Source organism: Microtus oregoni, unplaced genomic scaffold, assembly GCF_018167655.1.
Source record: "Microtus oregoni isolate MIOR12 unplaced genomic scaffold, Mior012 000015F_ref0000493, whole genome shotgun sequence".
Classification (NCBI taxonomy): domain Eukaryota; kingdom Metazoa; phylum Chordata; class Mammalia; order Rodentia; family Cricetidae; genus Microtus; species Microtus oregoni.
The window spans coordinates 46453019-46474635 of NW_024543074.1; the positions used below are offsets into that span (position 1 = coordinate 46453019).

The 21617-nt window shown below is 41.1% G+C and overlaps 1 protein-coding gene across 1 annotated transcript in view; it reads left to right on the forward strand.

Annotated features, from left to right (window-relative positions):
- Positions 1–21617, forward strand: part of Sec24a (SEC24 homolog A, COPII coat complex component) — a 66126-nt gene that overhangs the window by 17948 nt on the left and 26561 nt on the right. The window contains exons 3-11 of the mRNA XM_041664398.1: positions 995–1147; positions 2649–2726; positions 3897–4057; positions 4658–4830; positions 5787–5889; positions 9547–9673; positions 13018–13127; positions 15691–15803; positions 18517–18635. Coding sequence (XP_041520332.1) covers positions 995–1147; positions 2649–2726; positions 3897–4057; positions 4658–4830; positions 5787–5889; positions 9547–9673; positions 13018–13127; positions 15691–15803; positions 18517–18635 — 1137 coding nt within the window. The remainder of the gene's footprint in view (positions 1–994; positions 1148–2648; positions 2727–3896; positions 4058–4657; positions 4831–5786; positions 5890–9546; positions 9674–13017; positions 13128–15690; positions 15804–18516; positions 18636–21617) is intronic.

The window sequence follows — 21617 nt, forward strand, 5'->3', positions numbered from 1 at the left end:
GAGATAGAACTCTCCATAATGACATTAGAGAGCCACCAAAGGAGGAATGTCTTATAATTTCACTTATGACAGTTATACCATAATAAAAACAAGCAAAATGAAATAAAAATTGGAGAATTAGTGTAATACTCTATTTTTATCAAGTAGACAAAATGGATAAAATGTGTCAGACATGGTCACACACCCTGTTAATCCCAGTATATGAGAAGCTAAGGCATGAGGATTACATTATGTTTGAGGTCACCTGTACTATCTAGTGAGAAAAAAAATTGCATTGGACATGGAGACAGAGGCAGGTGGATCTCTGTGAGTTCGAGGCCAGCCTGGTCTACAGACTGAGTTCCAGTACAGCCAAAGCTACGTAGAGAAACCCTGTCTCGAACCCCCCTCAATTTTTTTAATAAATTTTATTCATTTAAATTTATTTTGGGGATATTTCATATGGCTTCTTAAATTTTTTATGATCAGTTTGTTAAAAAAAGTAATCAGAATATCTTATTTACCCTAGAAGTAATTTGGTACTAGTGTGTATGTACTCTCTGTGGGGACGAGGTCTTACTTCCAGTCCGCCTTGGACTGGCTTCCAGCTTGCTGATCCTATTGTCTCAGCTTCCTGAGTGCTGAGGTCATGGGTTGCTGGTTTATTTATATTACATATTACATAAGAACTGACAGATAGCTAGGCGGTGGTAGAAATCTGTGAGTTCAAGGCCAGCCTGATCTACAGAGTGAGTACCGGCCGGGACTGTTTCACAGAGAAACCCTGTCTCGAAAAAACAAAATGAAACAAAACTAAGAAGCATGGTAAGAAAGCGTTAGAAAATGTAGACTGCGCGTAGAGTTCCACACTCAGGAAGTTAGTGTATTTCTATTAATTTATTGGTGGCTGTTTTTATTAAAAATTTCGATCTAGAAGTCTGCTTGATTTTAATACAGATTGTTTGAGACCTTTGTCTTAAGTACGTGCGTGACGTGAAAACCCATGTTTCCATAGGTTCTGCACTTCCCTTACAGAATCCACCTCTGCCCACCACTTTTCAGCCAGGAGCTCCTCCTGGGCCCCCTCCCACTGGAGGTCCACCCTCCCAGAAAGCACCTCCTCGGGCTGCACTCCCACCTTCATTGAATTCAACTGTCAACCAAGAGGGTAAGTCAGTCGAAGGAATTTCAGCTCATCAGTGACAGAAAGGAGAGTGCGAACTACCTCCGGGCCTTTACAGCCTGTTTCTAGACTCCATTAGAATTAGAATATTGTAAGATCCCTTTCCAGTCTCCAGGGAAAAGAAGATTCCAGGGCTGATGCTCCTTTTCCATAAAGCTGCATCTAGGTTATTGGAAATATTTGCGGGTTTGGTGGCACACACCTGCAATCCCAGCACTTAGGAGGTTAATTTGGAGGCTTACGTGTGCTAAACAATCATTCAACCACTAAGATATATTCCTGGCCTTTCTCCTGCCAGTATTTAAATTTTTATTTTCACATTTGAGCTTTTTAAAAATTACTACTTAAGGTACATATGTAGAGGGTGAAGTGTGATGGTCTGATGTACAATATGTGATGATCTAGTCTGAATAATTATGACATCTGCCATCTCCAGTACCTGTCATTTCTTACTTGGTGAGCTCTTACAATCATCTCTTCTAAGCTAGACTTGGTAGTCATGCCTGTCAGCATTTGGTAGCTGAAACAGGAGGATTTTGAATTTGAAGCCAACTTGGGCTGTGTAGCAAGACCTTGTTTCAGAATAAACAAAAGCCCTCTAGATATTTTGAAAAATGGTGAATTGTTTTTAATTTAGTCACCCTTGTGTTCTATAGAACTCTGAAAATTGACTGGGCAGTGGTGGCACATACCTTTAGTCCCAGAATTTAAGAAGTAGAGGTAGGCAGATCTCTGAATTTGAGGCCAGCCTGGTCTACAGAATGAGTTCCAGGACAGCCAGGGCTGCACAGAGAAACCCTGTCTTGAAGCAGACAAACAACAACAAAAGAATTCTAGAGGGGCTAGAGAGATGGCTCAGTGGTTAAGATCACTGGCAGCTCTTTCAAGAGGATATGGGTTCAGTTCCTAGCACCCACAGGGCAGTTCACAACTGTCTCTAACTCCAGTTCCAGGAGATCTGACACCTTCATACCAACGTACATAAAATAAAGTTAAATAAATTTTAAAATAAAAGAACTCTAGAAATTGTCCTGAGACTAATTTTGCACCCTCAACCAACTTCTCTTTTACCTTCTTTCCCCATCATCTGATCATAATTCTCCTCATTCCCTGAGATCAACTCTTTTAGTCTCTGTATGAATGAGAATGTATAGCAGTTGTCCTTCTGTGCCTGACTAATTCATTTAACATAGTATTCCCCTTTCTTCTTAGGACTAATATTTCATTGTGTAGATATACCTCAGTTTCTTTATGAACTCATCATGTGAACCAGTCTAGCCTCAAACTCAGAGGTCCGCCTGCTTCTGCCTTCCCAGTGCTAAGATTAAAGGTGTGCACCACTGTGCCTGGCAATGTTTGACATATTTGACAGGTTATGATTTAAATTTTTTCAACAGTTTTCTAAATTTTTAGGAATTAGTTCATTTCTTGAAGAAACTATAGCAGTCATTCTTATTTAAATCTTGTTGATGAATTTCCTTTTTAGGTATTACATCAAATGCCAATAGTGGATCTATGGTGGCTCATAGTACTTATGATGAAATTGAAGGAGGTGGCTTCTTGGGTGAGATGCTTATGAACATTTTTCTTTCTTCATTGATTATAGAAGTAATATGTGTTCTTGTAGGGAGCTAAGAGGGAAAAAGGTTGTTATGTACATGTACCCACTGTTGATGTTTTTACATATGTTATGTACATGTACCCACCATTGATATTTTTACATATACATTTACCCACTGTTGAATGAGAATGTATAGCAGTTGTCCTTCTGTGCCTGACTAATTCATTTAACATAGTATTCCCCTTTCTTCTTAGGACTAATATTTCATTGTGTAGATATACCTCAGTTTCTTTATGAACTCATCATGTACATATGTTGTATATATGTACCCACTGTTGATGTTTATATATATGCATGTACATGTACCCACTGTTGATGTTTTTATATATGCATGTACATGTACCCACTGTTGATGTTTTTATATATGCATGTACACGTACCCACTATTGATATTTTTACATATGTCGTGTACATGCACCCACTGTTGATGTTTTTATGTATGTTATATACATGTACCCACCATTGATATTTTTACATATATTATGTACATGTACCCACCTTTTTTGTTTTTTTTTTTTTGTTTTTTGTTTGTTTGTTTTTTGTTTAGTTTTTCGAGACAGGGTTTCTCTGTAGCTTTGGAGCCTGTCCTGGAACTAGCTCTTGTAGACCAGGCTGGCCTCAAACTCACAGAGATCCACCTGCCTCTGCCTCCCGAGTGCTGGGATTAAAGGCATGTGCCACCACTGCCCGGCTTTGTTTTGTTTTTAACTTCCAAGCATCCAAGTTTCTTCAACCTTTTAGAATTGGAGCTTTGGGCTTTCTGTGCTACATTTTAATCAATTATACATGTTTAAATTCATGTACCTAACCTGCTAAATTACATTTAGGTTGTAGTCATTATAGTTTTTTTAAGTCTGAATATGAAATTTATTATATGATATGGATGTAAGTTAACTATGTTAAACTTTTTCTGTGTGTTTATGGCTGTAGTCTATATTAACTAGATTTTGACCTTGCTATTACTTGTTACTAATGATTGTTTCTTTTTAAGTTGATCAATGAAACTATAGTTCAAAAGAATTGATGTTATAATTTTCATAGTTTAATGGATCATTTCAGTGTTTTAAGTATTTTGGAATATAAAATAGAACTTAAAAGTTACCTTGTTTCTAGCAACACCACAGCTTGTTAATCAGAACCCCAAAACAAGCCGAAGTGTGGGATATGCATACCCCTCCCTACCACCTGGCTACCAGAACGCAGCGCCACCTAGTGCAGCTGGAATGCCACCCTCCTCCTTGAATTACCCAAGTGGCCCACAGGCCTTTACTCAGGTAAACTTTTAAAAAAATTTTTTTTTTTTTTACTTTTTAAAAGGTACATTAAACATTTTATAGCCATTTAGAATAAAAGTGAATATTACATAGGGTTTTTTTTAGTGGGTTTCATTATAATTTAAAATATTATTTTAAATTATTTTTCCAATTTTTTTTAAAATTTATTTATTTATTAAGGATTTCTGCCTCCTCCCCGCCACCGCCTCCCATTTCCCTCCCCCTTCCCCAATCAAGTCCCCCTCCCTCATCAGCTCAAAGAGCAATCAGGGTTCCCTGACCTGTGGGAAATCCAAGGACCGTAGGGCTTTTCTTTTAAGATTTATTTTTGTTATGTATACAGTGTTGTGCCTACACACCAGAAGAGGGCACCAGATCTCATTATAAGCAAGCCATAATGTGGGTGCTGAGGATTGAATTTAGGACCTCTGGAAGAGCAGCCAGTGCTGCCAACCTTTGAGCCGTCTCTCCAGCTCCCTTTCATAAGGCTTTTTTATGTGCTTACTTCTCAAGAACCTCAACACAGTCAGGAGTTTAGATGATGTTCTTCTAACCAAGCCCTATACACTACAAAGGTTACTCACTTTGAAATGTCTGTAGACTCCCTTAGGTGCTAATCATTTAACTGCAAGCATGAGTGGACTAAGTCTACATCCAGAGGGTCTAAGAGTTGTCAATCTTCTTCAAGAAAGGAACATGCTTCCCTCAACACCTTTGCAGCCTCCAGTTCCGAATTTGCATGAAGACATCCAGAAACTCAACTGTAGCCCAGAGTAAGGCTTCAAATAGTGTTTCTTAAGCTTTCTGGTGTTCTTTTCAGGTGTTATGCGTAAGCTGTGCCCAAAGACTACACCCCAAGACAGGACTGTCATTGTTTACCTGACATTTGCATGCTCTGAATAAAATGGAATTGGCTGTCTCTTACAGAGCGCAGCCATGCTGCTTCCTAAGTCTGCTCGTTTTCTGAATTACCCTGAAAGTGTGACGACTCCTCTTCTGTCACCCGTTCTTAGCTTGCTTTCCCTAGCACTTTGGGCTTCCTTACTGTTCTCTGAAGTCTGTCCACCCTGAGTTTGACCTCTAAGCCAGCTTAAACAGCAGCTTATAAGAGTTGTTTGTAGCTTGCCTAGCCTCTTTTTCCTTTTAAACTCTTGTAAAATTGTACTGGAACTTTAAAAAAAAAAAAAAAAGTGGAGGCCCAGGGAATGGATTTATCTCCCTTGAATTGATTGTTCCTTTTATTAGCTCTAATAAAATTATTATATTCATGATCATTACTGTAGCTACATTCCAAAGTACAAGGATTATTTGTTTGTTTGTTTTTTGTTGTTGTTGTTGTTGTTTTTTATTTTTGGTTTTTTTGAGACAGGGTTTCTCTGTATAAGTTTGAGTCTGTCCTGGAACTCACTCTGTATACCAGGCTGGCCTCGAACTCATAAAAATCCAACCTGCCTCTGCCTCCCAAGTGCTGGGATTAAAGGCGTGCTCCACCACCACCTGGCTTATTTTAATTTCTTGAGAAATGTTCTCACTGTGACCCAGACTGACTCAAGCACGTAATCCTCTGCCTCAGCTTCCTGGATGCTGGATTCACGGTTGGTTATGGCACACATGGCAATTTAAATATTTTAGTGATATAAAATTTAAGGTCTATGATTCATTTATAATCAGATTTTTGTCTTAAAGTAATGATAGCAGCAATTGACATGTGCATTTTCTTCCCTAACAGGTTATTTCGATGCACACTGACCGGTGTCCCTCAGACTCAGGCCTTACTGAATAAAGCCAAGCTTCCTTTGGGGCTGCTGCTCCACCCTTTCAAAGACCTAGTGGTATGCTTCTTTCTAGAATGTAAATGTCTTGTGGAAATTATCTAAGGGGTGAAGTATTTCTGCAACAGTGTAAGAATGAATTTAAAGTCTGTAATGTGACAGGGTTATTTTATTTTTTTGGTTTTTCGAGGCAAGGTTTTTCTGTAGCTTTGTAGCCTTTCCTGGAACTAGCTCTTGTAGACCAGGCTAACCTCGAACTCACAGAGATTCACCTGCCTCTGCCTCCCGAGTGCTGGGATTAAAGGTGTACACCACCACCCGGCTTAATTTTATTGCAATTTAAGAACAAGGTAAGAGAAGTATTATTGAAAAACCCAAGGGGTGCTATATAGATTGGCATAACAACAACAACAAATGGACTCAGGCTTGGTGGTGCACACTTGTAATTCCAACATTCAGGGGACTAAGGAGGATTTTGAGTTTATATAGCAAGGCTGGGCTATATATTGAGACACTTTCTTAAAATAATTTATTTATTCTTATTTTGTGTGCATTGATGTTTTGTCTGTGTGAAGGTGTCAGATCTTGGACTTACAGACAGCTGTTAGCTGCCATGTGGGTGCTGGGAATTGAACCTAGTCCTCTGGAAGAGTAGTCAGTGCTTAGTGGCTGAGCCATCTCTCCAGCCCCCAAGACACTTCTTTAAAAACAAGGGGAAAACCTGAACTATTCTATTTAACTAAGTTGTAAATGACCATTAAAATAGTTTACCCTGGTGTCCTCATTCTACTGCTCTTGGAGGAAGCCAATTACTTTTAAGAAGTTGCTGCCCACACACAAAATAAAATAGAAGTTGTTCCAAAATCTAAAGAGACTTTAGATCACTCCAGGACCAAGCGTGTTCACAGCCGTGGCTGGTGGGCTTTCACTGCTGTGTTCTTGACTGATCTTGGTGTCCCGGGGATATAATGAAGGGCCTCAGTGAATGCTAGACAGGTGCTGTCACCTGAGCTAGACTCTGCAACCCCTTTATTGATTTTTATTTCTTTATTTAAAAAAAAAAACTGTTTTGCTAAGTAATAGCTCCAGCTGGCCTTGTGTTTGTTCTGTAGCTCAGACTGGCCTTGCACTGATAAGAATTCTCCTGTCTCAGCCTTTGGAATGCCAGAATTACAGGATTCAGCTCCCACTACTAAGTTGAAATTTTTTTGTTTTGTTTTGTTTTATATGAAGACTTAGAAACTTTCTTTTTTGTTTTGTTATTATTGTGTGTGTTTGATGTAGACATGTGAGTTTGAATGCTTGCAGGTGGAGGTCAGAAAACTTTCTGAGAGTTAGTTCTCACCTTCCAGCCTTACGGAGATAGTCTGTCTTGTTTCTGCTATCCTGTGAACTCTGGGCTAGCCGGCCTCAGAATTTCTGGGTAATTCTCCTGTCTCCACCTCAACCCATCATAGAATTGTTGAGGTTACAGATGCTTGTTACATCATCCAGTTTTTCACATGGGTGCTGGGGATCAAACTTGGTTGTCAGGCTTGCACTGCAAAGTGTTTTTACTCAGTGAACAAGCTCCGTGACCCGTAACTCTTCAATGTAGATGAAAAGCTTTAAATGCCATTTGATATTGTAATAGTTATAGGAGAATTAAGAAGGCATCTTAATAGAAAATCAATGTAACAGTTTGATTCCTCATTGTTTTAGAATGTACTTTCTCCTCTGAGAGCAGACAGAAGGAGTACTTGAGTCCAGGAGTGTGAAACTAGTCTGGGCAACATGATGAGACCTGTCTAACCAAAGGGACTGTTGTTCTATTTCCTTTGTCATTTGTGCCTGAAAACACATATACAGTGTACTGCCTTGGTCTGCAGTGTGAATGTTTAATGAAAAGATGAGTACTTTTCTAGTTTATACATTTTATTGTGGATGCCACCTCCATATGGTGTTTTGGGATTAAGTTGCTCTGTAGCCCAGGCTGGCCTCACACTTGCTGGCATCCCCTTCCTATAGCTGTAGACTTTCTTTTCTCTGTCCCTCCTGGTTGCACTGGACGGGTTTCTCTCCCAGTTGCTGATCCCCACAGCTGCTTATAAAATAATCATCCAGAGGATTAATATTAATTATAATTGCTTAGCTAATGCCTCAGGCTAGCACTTACATATAAATTAACGCATTTCTAATAACCTGTGCGTTACCTGTGGTTTCCCGGGAATGCTCTGGCATCTTACTCCTCTGCCAGCTGCTGGCACCTCCCTGACTCCACCTTCTTTCTCCCTGTATCTCTGTTTGGATTTCCCGCCTGGCTATATTCTGCCCTGCCACAGGCCAAAATAGCTTCTTTATTTAGCCAATGGTAATAAAACATATTCACAGCATACAGAGGGGCATCCCACATCATCTTCCTCTTCCACTACACTCAGTGTGAGCCTGTGCCACACTTTTTGTCCTAGGTTTCACTCCACAGTTAAATGTCTTGCTAGTTATTTAGAAGGGATAGATTAACATCTGCTTGTTCAATTTAATGATCATTGCCTGTTGAAATAAGAGCAGTGGAGCTGCGTCCCCGGCACCCGGCCACCCCCACGGCTAGCTTTACCCGAAATAATTACACGGAAACTGTATTCTTTTAAACACCGCTTGGCCCATTTCTATCTAGCCTCTTCTAGGCTAGCTCTTGCACCTGGACTATCCCATTTCTAATAAGCTGCTGTAGCCCACGAGCTGGCTTACCAGGAATGATCTTAACCTGCGTCTGCCTGGAGTGGGAGAATCATGGTGACTCCTGACTCAGCTTCTTTCTCCCAGCCTTCTGTTCTGTTTACTCCTCCCACCTATGTTTTAACCTATGAGGACCAAGCAGTTTCTTTATTGCTTAACCAATGAAATCAACAGATTGATATATGACACTCCCACATCACTTCCCCTTTTTCTGTTTAAACAAAAAAAGGAAGGCTTTAACTTTAACATAGCAAAATTACATATAGCAAAACAGTTATCAAGCATTTTTATATTTATATCTATTTTATCTTTTATCATAACTAAGGAAAACTATAACTATCTATTCATTCTTCAACTCCATCAAAGACTCCAGAAGGATATAATACTACCTAAGTAAACAATAAATAAGAAAACTCTAGAAATGACAGAGACATCTCGCTGCCTGGACAGTCACCCAAAGTTCTTTTGTACCGTTGGGGCATCTATCTTCAGCCTTCAAGCCCAAAGTATCCAGCAGACATTTTCATCAAGCAGGAAATTCCAAAGACAGTTCAGTCACTTTCTGCTGTGTCCTGCAGAATGTCTCGCAGACTCTTTCATGAGTCAGGAACCCCGAAAGACCATCTCACCTTTAGGCAAGTTCAGCAGTCCTCTCTCTATGGGTTCTCTTTGTCCAGTTTATGCAACAGTCCAGGCAAGAGCAGTTTCTTGCCCAAATGGCTATCAAACTCCATAACGATCCTCTTCGATGCCCATCTTCCTCTTGAAGTAGATTGGTGCTGCCAGGCTATGTCTGTCTGGAGTGGGAGAATCATGGCGACTCCTTGACTCAGCTTCTTTCTCCCCGCCTTCTGTTCTGTTTACTCCTCCCACCTATGTTTTAACCTATGAGGACCAAGCAGTTTCTTTATTACTTAACCAATGAAATCAACAGATTGATATATGACACTCCCACATCAATTGCCTCTAACAACTTTGCTCTGCTTTTTTTTTTTTCTTCAGCAATTGCCTGTGGTCACCTCCAGTACAATTGTGAGATGCCGTTCATGCAGGACTTACATCAACCCTTTTGTCAGCTTTCTTGATCAAAGAAGGTGGAAATGTAACTTATGTTATCGAGTCAATGATGGTAGGCATTTTTGAAATATTGTCTTAAAAAAGCATATTTATGTCAGGCGGTGGTGGCCTTTAATCACAGCTCTCAGGAGGCAGAAACAGGTGGATCTCTCTGTGAGTTCAAGGCCAGCCTGGTCTACAGAGTTCCAGGGTAGCCTTGGTTACACAGAGAAACCCTGTCTCAAAAAAAGAAAATATTTGTTTTAATTATGTGTATGTGTGTAGGTGTGTGTCCCTGATGAATGCAGGTGCCCTTGGAGGCCAGAGGCATCTGATCCTTCTGCAGCTGGAGTGACAGGTGTTTGTGAGCTGCCTGATGTGGGTGTTGGGAACTGAATTGGGATCTTCTGCGAGAGCAGTGGACACTCCTTTTATTTACTTATTTAATTAATTTTTAAAATGAATTATTTTATGTGAATTGGTATGAAGATATCAGATGTCAGGGAGCTGGAGTTATAGACAGTTGTGAGCTGTCATGTGGTGCTGAGAATTGAACCCTGGTTCTCTAGAAGAGCAGCCAGTGCTCTTAACTGCTGAGCCATCTCTCCAGCCTGCGGTATGCACTCTTAATGATGAACTGTTTCTCCAGCCCCTTGGAACATTTTCTGATTTTCACTCACAATGTAGAGAAAACCAGATAATAAAAATATAAAATGACAAAAGAGTTGGACATGGTGGTTCACCTTTTTAATCCCAGCTCTCATAAGGTAGAGGCAGGTACATCTCTGAATGAGAGACCAATTTGATCAACATAGGTAGAGAGACTTAGAGACAAGCCTCTAATTCTAACCACTAGGGAGTCTGAGCAGGATGATGGTAATGGTGAAAGCCCATCTCAAAAGAAAAAGAGCCCTTTTATTTACTTGATATACAGATAACTAGTTCAGATAGCTACTGTTAACTTTTTTATACCCTTATACTTAAAAATAAATAAATACTTTCAGGTAGAAATGAGATAATCATTTTGAGACAATGTTTTAAATTTTTTATTATATTGAGCATATAAGTGAAATAGTTCACAATATTTTTTAAGGTTTTTGTTTTGTTTTATTTGAGACAACGTCTTATGCACCCCTGACTAATCTGAAATCACTGTGTAGCTAAGGAAGCCCTGACCTTCCTGATCCTCTTTCCTCCTTCCTACTGAGTGCTGGGATTACAGGTATTTGCTACCGTACCTGGTTTATGTAGTGCTGGAGACTGACCCAGGATTTCTCCCATGTTAGCCAAGCACTCTGCCAGCTAAGCTATATCTCCAGCCAGAAATAGCTTATTTTAAAATTAATTTATGTAATTTTCTCCCTAGAGTAAGAGAAAATAGGTCCATAGAGTGCCGCTGCCTCATTTCCTCTGCTTTTGACTGGAGTGGGCAGTACTAGGTTAGCTGATACAGTTCTATCAGTAACTGAAGAGGTGTGCTCTCTCGGTGACTGCTTTATAATTTATATGTGAAGGACATCACATAACCAGCAGCACTGGGAGGAGGTCATCACTGGACTTTACAGGGGAGTTCAAAGCCATCCTGGGCAGACTACATGAGACCTTGACTCAAAAGAGAAAGAAGGGAAAAAATATCTTTTTGGAAGAAATTTAATTAAGTGTTGAGACTATAACTGAGTGTGGTGTTATATACCTACCATCTGAGCCCTTGAGGAGTCTGAGATTGGCCTGGGTTACAAAACAAAACCAAGCATATTCTCTACTTTATAAAATTTCAGGGAAAAAAAAAACCCATAGTGTTTAGTTCATCTAATCTTTTTGTTGTTGTTTTGGTTTTTTCGAGACAGGATTCCTCTGTGTACCCTGGCTTTTCTGGAACTTGCTCTGTAGACCAGGCTGGTCTTGAACTGACTGAAATTCCCCTGTCTCTGCCTTCCAAGTGCTGGGATTGAAGGTGTACACCACCACCACTGAGTTTCACCTTTCAGATCTTTTTTTTTTTTTTTTTTTTTTTTTTTTTTTGGTTTTTCGAGACAGGGTTTCTCTGTGGCTTTGGAGCCTGTCCTGGAACTAGCTCTTGTAGACCAGGCTGGTCTCAAACTCACAGAGATCCGCCTGCCTCTGCCTCCCGAGTGAGTGCTGGGACTAAAGGTGTGCGCCACCATCACCCGGCTCACCTTTCAAATCTTGAATGTATGTGCAGGAATACACAAATGAAGTGTGGTAGAGGTTGTGACCTCCTTCCTATGTCATTGAGCTATCTAGTAAACTACAGTTTACCCTTCAAATATGTAAAGATTTCAGATTGGGGGGCTGGAGAGATGGCTCGGAGGTTAAGAGCTTTGCCTCCTCTTCCAAAGGTCCTGAGTTCAATTCCCAGCAACCACATGGTGGCTCACAACCATCTGTAATGGGGTCTGGTGCCCTCTTCTGGCCTGCAGGCATACACACAGACTGAATATTGTATACATAATAAATAAATATTTAAAAAAAAAGATTTCAGATTGGTGGTGGTCATTGTGATTGATTGACTTTTTTCATCATATTTAGTGACTGTGTGCAGGGGTGGGGACACATGCCATAATCCGCACATGGATGTAAGAGTCAGTTCTCTCCGTCCACAGGGCAGGTTCCAGGGATCAGACATGGCTGCGAGTACCCTGACCAGCTGAGCCATCTTGCCAGCCCTTTGTTTGATTTTTGAGACAGGGACTCAAATTATACCCCAACTTGGCTTGGTATTTATCTGCTATGTGGCCTAGGTTGGCACCTAACTTGGTGGTGATCCCCCTGGCCTCAGTCTCTCCCATGCTGGGATTAGATCACCACCTCAGCCAGGCTAAGGATTTTATCCTTTAAACCATTCCTGGGAAGGTAGTTTCAGTGGGAGCTAGTCCCTGAAGTGCCCCGAGCACAGGGAACAACAAGTTGAGGCATTGGTGTTGTGTAAAGGCAATTGGCGTTTTGAAACTTGCTGATTCCTCCTGACTTTCACCCTAAAACACTTGCACTTGTATCTTCTGTGTCAAAGGTTGATTGATGTCCTTGTACAGTTGTGAGGTTTAAGAGAACAGCTGGCATTTAATGTGAGTCTGAGGCTCTACAAATTGAGTTCCAGGATAGCCAGGGCCATTACACAGAGAAACCCTGTCTCGAAAAACCAGAAAAGAACAACAAAAAGAATTTAGACAGGTCGTCAGGCCCTGGGGAGAGTCACAGTGATCACTGTGTCGGCAAAGCCTCTTACTGCCATCTGTTGTGGAAGGAGTTTAAATGGGACTCCTTTTAAAAGTCAATTTGTTCTTTATTTTTTATCTTAGATGAAATTAATTACAACAACGCTAAATTAAGAAACTGCCATCCAAATGCAAAGCATTGACTGAATCAGTGTATCTTCTTTTTGTTTGTGTTGCACAGTTCCTGAGGAATTCATGTACAACCCTTTAACCAGAGTTTATGGAGAACCTCACAGAAGACCTGAAGTTCAGAATGCTACTATTGAGTTTATGGCTCCTTCAGAGTACATGGTAAGCTTTCTTTTTCTTTTCCTTTTTTTCGGGGGGTGGCGTTTTTGTTTTGATTTTGAGACAGGGTCTTGCTATATACCCATGGTTGGCCTGTAATTTGTTCATTACCTGAAGCTAGCTTCCAAGTTTCTGTAATTCTCTACTTTAGACTTCCAACTGATGTGTTCATGGGTGTGAGCCATATCCCCAGCTTAATACTGAATTTTAAATAAAACAATACAATAGCCTTTATCAAAGTTCTGTTTTAGCTGAAAAAGTATTCCTTCTCCAAGTAGAAGTGCTGGCTGTGCAAGCCTGATGACCTGAGTCCCATCGCTGGATGGTGTGCATGTGCCCACACATCATCACATATGTAGTTAGATATGCAGAGAGTAAAGGTGTGTGAAGTTCCACTTCAATGTCTTGTCTGTATCAAGTAATTTGCAGTGTAATATTGGGATCATATTTATATTTCATATAGTTTAGTCAAATCAGACTTCCGAGTTTTACAAATAATGTTGTGTAATTCAAGCAATTAAGAGATAGAGGCAGGAGGATTAGGAGTTCAAGCCTGCGTTATATGTGAGCTAGGCCAGTGTGGGCACTGGGCTATATAAAAGCATTTGCAAAACAAACAAACCCAGGGGCTGGAGATATGGTTTAGGGGTTAAGCATTCTGACTACTCTTACAGAGGACCCACCTTGTAACTCTGGTTTCAGGGGATCTGAAGCCCTCTTCTGGTCTCTGTGTGCACTGCATGTAAACAGTGCACATATATGCATGCTGGCATTCACATATACACATAAAATAAGCTTAATAAATAAAAGGCCCTCTTGATTTAGGTCCTCTGTCACTAAGCCTTAATTGCATCTAAGAAATGGCTGGGCAGTGGTGGCACACACCTTTAATCCCAGCACTAGAGAGGCAGAGGCAGGTGGATCTCTGTGAGTTCAGGGCCAGCCTGGTCTACAAAGGGAGTTCCCGGACAGGCTCCAAAATTACAGAGAAACTCCTTTCTTGAAAGGAATATGAAAATGATGCTAACATGTAACACCAGCCTTTATAACTAGTTTATTAGTGTGCGTGTGTGTGATCCTGTAAGCCAGAGAACAGCCTCTAATGTCATTCCTCAAATGTCATCCTTCATGATTTTTGCTTTTTTGTTTGTACCAGGGTCTCATTATGTAGCCCTGACTGTTTAGGAACACTCATGACCAGACTGGCCTTGAGCTCATAGAGACCCACCTGCTCCTGCCTCTGCCTCCTGAGGGAAGCTGGGATTTAAGGTGTGCATCACTACATCAACCCACCTTTTTTTTTTTTTTTTTTTTTTTTGAGATAGGATCTCTCATTGACCTGGAACTCATTGACTGGGGTAGACTGACTAAGTTAGGGAGCCCAAGGGACCTTCCATTCTGCCTCCTCAGCACAGGTTACAAACTCATGCCAACACCCTAGATTTTTCACATGGGTTCTAGAGATTAAACTTGTGTCCTCATGCTTGTGTGGTAAGCACTTCAAGTGAGCTGTCTCTCTATTTGGGAGTGTATATAGTATTTTTAAAATTATATCTGAGATTGAGTTTGTTTTACTATGTAATTTGTGAAGGATCAGTCTTCCTTGTTTTCTTTTTTTTTAATTCTTTGAGTTGCTGAAGTGATTAGTAACAGTTCTCTGTACTTTCTCTGTCAAATTAAAGAGCCCAAGCATCTGCTTTTTCAGCCAGGGGTGGTGACGCACGCCTTTAATCCCAACACTCAGGAGGCAGAGGCAGGTGTATCTTTGTGAGTTTGAGGCCAGCCTGCTCTACAGAATGAGCTCCAGGACAGCCAGGGCTATTATAGAGAAACAAAACAAAAAAGATGATCATGATGAAGAAATATGCTCAACAGACAAGTCAATCAAACATAAGTGTCCAAATTACCAAGTAATTATGAAGTAAGCCATCTTTGTTAGCACTGTCTTGGTCACTCTCCTAACATTAGGTGCTGCAAAGATGTCTCAGGCATTAAAAGTACTGCTAGACTAGGCGGTGGTGGTGCATTACTTTAATCCCAACACTCTGTGAGTTCAAGGCCAGCCTGGTCTATAGAGTTGAGTTCCAGGACAGGTTCCGAAACTACACAGAGAAACCCTGTCTCAAAACAAACAAACAAAGCACTGGTAGACTTCCAAGGGACTCAGATTTGATTCTCAGCACCTCATGTGCGCGGATACCTATCTGTAACTCCAGGGATCCAACATTCCCTTCTGGCTTCCATGCTCTTTCCTGCCGGGAGAGATTGCTTCTGAACTAGGCAGACACCCTTCTTTTCTCTTACATTTGAATTGAGTAGTGTTTTCAAGATGAACAATCAGGTTTTGCAGAAGTATGTAATTATGTTTTAAAGAACCACTTAAGTGTGTCAGCTTAGGCCTTCGAGTAAACGGGAAGAGGAATCTGTAGCCAGGAAAGTGGTTCACTCCGCCTCCACTTAGCCCTTTAATAGTGCTTATGTTGTAGTTTTGCTGTGTGTGACCCCAGCTTGTAAATTTAAATATAATACTATTGGATATATTTAATTGAATTCTTTTTCCCTCTAGTTACGACCACCACAACCTCCAGTGTACCTCTTTGTGTTTGACGTATCTCACAACGCAATAGAAACTGGATACTTGAATTCGGTTTGCCAGAGTTTGTTAGACAATCTGGATCTGTAAGTGTCTTAACTCAGCTTAATTTGAAGTGGATAGTGTCTGCAAAATGAACAATTAGTTTATTTTAAAGTTACATAATTATGCTCTAAAGGACTACTTAAATGGGTTAGCGTAGGCCTTACCTGGAGCCTGCAGTAAATGGGAAGATCTGAGCAGCCCCGTCCCTGTCACCTCACCATGCTGCTGTCTTTGCTTCATGTAATCCTCTTTCACACACCTTTTCTTCCTGACTATTTTCTTTTCTTCTTTTTTTTTTTTTAATATTTATCCACCTATTCATTATGTATACAATATTCTGTCTGTATGCCTGAAGGCCAGAAGAGGGCACCAGACCTCTCTACAGATGGTTGTGAGCCACCATGTGGTCGCTGGGAACTGAACCCAGGACCTTTGGAAGAGCAGGCAATGCTCCCAACCACTGAGCCATCTCTCCAGCCCCCTTCCTGACTATTTTCAATCAAGTCTCAGCCATCGGATCATTTCACCTTTAAATTCCTCAAGGCTTTTAAAAGTAGGTCTTATTCTAGTCAAGGCAGGCCTCAGACTCACTGCATAGTTCTGGCTGGCCATACACTCTCAGCCATCTTCCTGCCTCGGCCTCTTGAGTGCTGGCATTACAGATATGAGACACTGTACCTAGTCGTGGTATGATTTTTAGTTTATATACATACATATAATTTACATCCAGACCCCACAGTTTCCCCTCCCTCCTCCCTCTCTTCCCAGTCTCCTCACCCATCCCTCCTTATCTCTTCAGACAAGGACAAGCCTTCCTTGGGTGTGAACCAGCCAAGGGACGTCAAGTTGCAGTGAGACTAGGCACCTCCTCTTCTAACGCTGGATGAGGCAACCGGGTAGGAGGAAAGGGTCCCCAAAGCAGGCAGACAGCCCCTGCTTCCTGTTAGGAGTCCCACAAGACCAAGCTACACAACTGTAACATAGATCCCGAGGGCCTAGGTCAGTCCCATGCAGACTCGCTGGTTGCCCATTCAGTCTCTGTGAGCTTCTGTGAGCCCAGGTTAGTTGATCCTGCGGGTTTTCTTGTGTGTCCTTGACTGCTCTGGCTCCTGTAATCCTTCCTCCCCTCTGGTGTAGGATTCCCTGAGCTCTGCCTCATATTTGGGTGTGGATCTCTGCATCTGTTTCCGTTGTTTGCTGGGTGAAGTCTCAGATGACATTGGGCTCGGCACCAATCTATGAGTATAGCAGAGTATCATTAGGAATCATTTCATTGACTTTTGCTTGGGGGAGGGTTTCAAGACAGGGTTTCTCTGTCTCCTGGCTGTCCTGGAATTCACTCTGTAGTCCAGGCTGGCCTTGAACTCAAAGAGATCTGCCTGATTCTGCCTCCTAAGTGCTGGAACTAAAGGCGTGTACCACTATACCCAGCTATATCTCTGTCTCAAAAGAGTGATGTTTTTGTTATTGTTTTGGGGGTTTATTTGTTTTGTTTTGTTTTTTCAAGACAGATTTCCTCTGTAACAGCTCTTGCTGTCCCAGAACTCACTCTGTAGTCCACACTGGCCTTGAACTCACAGGAATCCACCTGCTGCTTCCTCAGTTCTGGGATTAAAGGCATGTGCCACCACGCCTGGCTAAAAGAGCTGTGTTTTAAGTGTTGTATACACGTGATAGAATTTATAAAAATTAGTGTGAACTTTTAAAATAAGATGCATAGGCCAGATTTCATCACAAACTGAGTAATTCCTTCACATTGGCCCAGAGGGCCTTCTTGTGCCTGTCTATATTTGTATTTCTGTTCTAGGCTGATGGAGCTTGTGTGGGTCTGAGAGGGTCCAATAAGTCACCTAAGCATGGAAAAACCTGGAAGCTAGTTCCTTTCCCACTAAGAAATTTTCTTCTATATATTGGGTCCTTTATGCTGCTCTTTGTTCTTAAAGGCATTAAATCATATAAAAGGTTTATGTAATTGTTTTAAATAGATGTAGTAACTAAATTTACATTGCATTTTAATTTTTTTAGGTTTTTTTTTTATTGTGTGTATGAGTGTTTGGCCTATATGTGTTTATGTGAACCATATGTGTGCCTGGTGCCAGAGGCAGTCAGAAGAGAACATTCTATTCTCTGGAACTGGAGTTACAGTTTTGAGCTGCCATGTGGGTGCCGGGAATTGAACTAGGTTCTCTGAAAGAGCGACAAGTGCTCTTATCCACTGAGCCATCTTTCCGGACCTTACAAGGCATTTTAAAATGCTATATCATAATTTTTTAAAACATTCTTTTTCCTGTGGTGCCGGAGACTGAACCCATGGCCTTACCACCTGTCTGCCACATTTTCCATCACTGAACTACCACATTCTCCACCACTGAACTAAATCCATAGCCCTTGAAGCATTCTTTTTAAAATAACTTGAAATTTTGCCCAGTTTTGTACATGTTTTTCAGGTTTTTAAAAAACTCATATATGCCAAGAAATTATAACTTTATATAGAAACAGTTGGTTTTAAACTGCTGTAGTACTCCTGCTTTTTGTTGATTATTTGGTTTTTTACTTTAGGAGGATGTTTTCACAGCAGGTAAATGTTGACTGATATATATATATACCTGTTTATACTGGGCCACTTTCTATACTATTACACTGGATGCTTACATGTGTAAGCACTTAGCAAAGAGAGGCGTGAAAGGGAAAGAGAGAGAGAGTGTGTGTGTGTGTGTATGAACACTGGTTTAAAACTTGTGAATTTATTTCTAGGCTTCCTGGAAACACTAGGACAAAAATCGGCTTCATAACATTTGATAGCACTATCCATTTCTACAGTCTTCAGGAAGGTCTCTCCCAGCCTCAGATGCTAATAGTTTCCGATATTGATGGTAAGTGTTAAACACTTCAGCTCACTGGAGAATTTTCTTGATGGTTTGCTGAATCAGGAATGTGGGGATGACCCTAGTATAATGAAGAAAATACTTTGTTTTTCAGAGTTCAAACCCACTGAATAGCTCAGGCTAGCCTTAAATTTGTGTCCTACCATGCCAAGCTGAAGGGAATTTTTGAGTAGAAAAACACCAGATTGATAGAGTTGTCAGAATCTTTAAGTCTAGTCTCTTGCTCTATCAGAAACTAAAACAGCTATGGGGAAGAAATTATTTTTGTTGTCGTTGTTGTTTGTTTTGTTTGTTTTTCAAGACAGGGTTTCCCTGTAGCTTTGGAGCCTGTCCTGGAACTAGCTCTTACAGACCAAGTTGGCCTCGAACCACCACCGTTTAGCCTTTTTTTTTTTTTTTTCTCGAGACAGGGTTTCTCTGTGTATCTTTAACTGTCCTGGAACTTGCTTTGTAGACCAGGTTGGCCTTGAACTCACAGAGATTGCCTGCCTCTGCCTCCCCGAGTGCTGGGATTAAAGGTGTGCACTACCACCTGGAGGAGAAATGACTTCTGAGCAAGGAAACAAAGACAAGTTAATGTTAGAGATTAGCAGTGAAGAAATGCCTGAGGGCCATGGCTGGAGTGGGTGGGAAAGCTCCTGCTTGTGCCACACAGACAACAAAGGAGCTCAAGTGTAGACTGGGAAGAAAAATAGATGTTGAAGCTCAAAAATAGACCTTAGGAAAATAATTAATTTATGATTGCAAGGCTATTCAGAGGGGAAAACTGGGTACATAATAGAATGAGACTATACCGTTCAAAGAAGGTGAAGTAAGCCAGATGTGGCAGTCCCAGCACTTGGAAGAAGGAGACAGGAGAATTACTACACTCTAAGGTCATCCTAGTCAATATTGTGAGTGCCAGGGCAACCAGGGATAGGGAGTGAGACCCTGTCTCAAAAACCAAACAAACCAAAACCAGAAAGAAGTAAAGTTGAGTTAAAAACAAAAGGCCGTGTGTGATGGAGCACACCTTTAATTCCAGCACCCAGAGGCAGAGGCAGGTGGACAACCGATTTCCATGCCAGTTTTGTCTACATAGTGAGTTTCAGGAAGGCCAGGGCTAGCTATGTAGAGAGGCATTAAAAAAAAAAATTAAAGTATAAAACCTGTGGGAAATCTGCTCAAAATTGGACTGACAATGACTTCCTACAAATAACACCTCAAACGCAGGCAGTAAGAGGGAAAAACAAAAACACATAATTGGTTTTATCATTATTAAAAGTTTTTACTGGGCTGCCAAGTTGACTCACTGGGTAAAGATGCTTGTCATGCAAGCCTCATGGAGTTTGATAGCTGGAACTCACATGAAAGTAGATGGAGAAAATGGACTCCTGCATGTTGTCTTCTACACTCACGTACATGCCGTGCCTCCTCCCCCATTGCACACAAATCGATCAGTAACTTTGCTGATAGACTGGAGTGACTCCGTTGGTAAGTGCTTATCTAACATTCATGAATTCCTGCATTTGATCCCTAGTACCACATAAAACCACACACAATGGTGGCACATTCCTTTAATCCCAGTACTCTGGGGGCAGAGCCAGGTGGATCTCTTTGAGTTTGAGGCCAGCCTGGTCTGCAGAGCAAGTTCCAGTACAGCCAGGATAGCGAGTGCTACACAGAGAAACCCAGTCTTGAAAAGCAATAAAAAAACAAACAAAATCAAAAAGCCGTGCCTGGTGAGTTCAAGGACAGTTCAGCTTGGTCTACATAACAAGTTCCAGGCCAACAGTAAGGCCCTGTAAGTCAGGAAGTTCAAATTCATCCTCAGCTACATAGTGAATTCAGTGACAGCCTTGGAATACGTGAGACCTGTCTCAGAAACAAAAACAAATTTTTGATGTTTATGATAGTATATACCTATAATACCATCCTTTGGGAGGTATTACAGAAATTTAGTATATAGTAAAACCCTGTAGCATCCGTGCTACTACGTGTACTATGGTCCTATAGCACCTGTACTACGTGTACTACGGTACCAAGCCTGCAGCACACCGCCTGCACTACAGGACAGTTCACAAGCCTGGAGATTGACACACACACACAGACGGGGCGGGGGGGGGGGGTATCCTTGAAACAAGAATGCCCCCTTTATTGTGTTCCAGGGCAGCTTATATAGGGATCCTTGCCTGATAGCCACGCCCCAGCCATCAGGTTTTTCTGGAAGAGCAACAACACTGAGCCATATCTCCAGCCCTAATAATGAATTTAATGTGGAGAATACATTCAAAATTTATTTTTATTAGGAATTAAATTCCTTTTCTTAGATGGAATTGAACTAGGAAGAAAACATGGGTGCATGGAAAATTATAAGGAATAAGTTTCTCTATTTACTTATCAAAAAGTAAGGATTTTAATGAAGATTCTAAAAACAATTAAGTAAAAAAAAATTTGTTTCAGACAAGGTCTCATGCACCCTAGGCCAGCCTGGAGCAGGAGTTTGTCTTTTAACAATGTTTATAAGCTGGGCATGGTAGTGCACAACCATCTCAGCACTAGGGACACAGAAACAGAAAGATGATCCAAGCCAGTTTTGGGCTACATAGTAAGACCCCCGTCTCAGAACCAAAGGAGGGACTAGGGAGATAGCTATTACAGCAAGGGCTTGCGAGCCTAAGGACCTGAGTTCTTCCTCCAGAACCAACTTAAAAATATCGGACATGGTGGTATGCTTGAAAGACAGGCAGATTCTTGGGCCTCACTGACCAGCCAGTCTAGCCTAACTGGGGAGCTCCAGACCAATTAAAGATCTTGTCTCAAAGGAAGTGGATGGTATTTCTGAAGCTACTACTCAGGCTGTCTTCTGGCTTCCACATGCACTGGCATATAGAGCGCATGGACATTAAAAATTAAAAACAAAACAACAACAAAACCACACTACCAGATGGGTAAATGAAAGAACAGATATTCTGAGAGGCTAACCTAAAG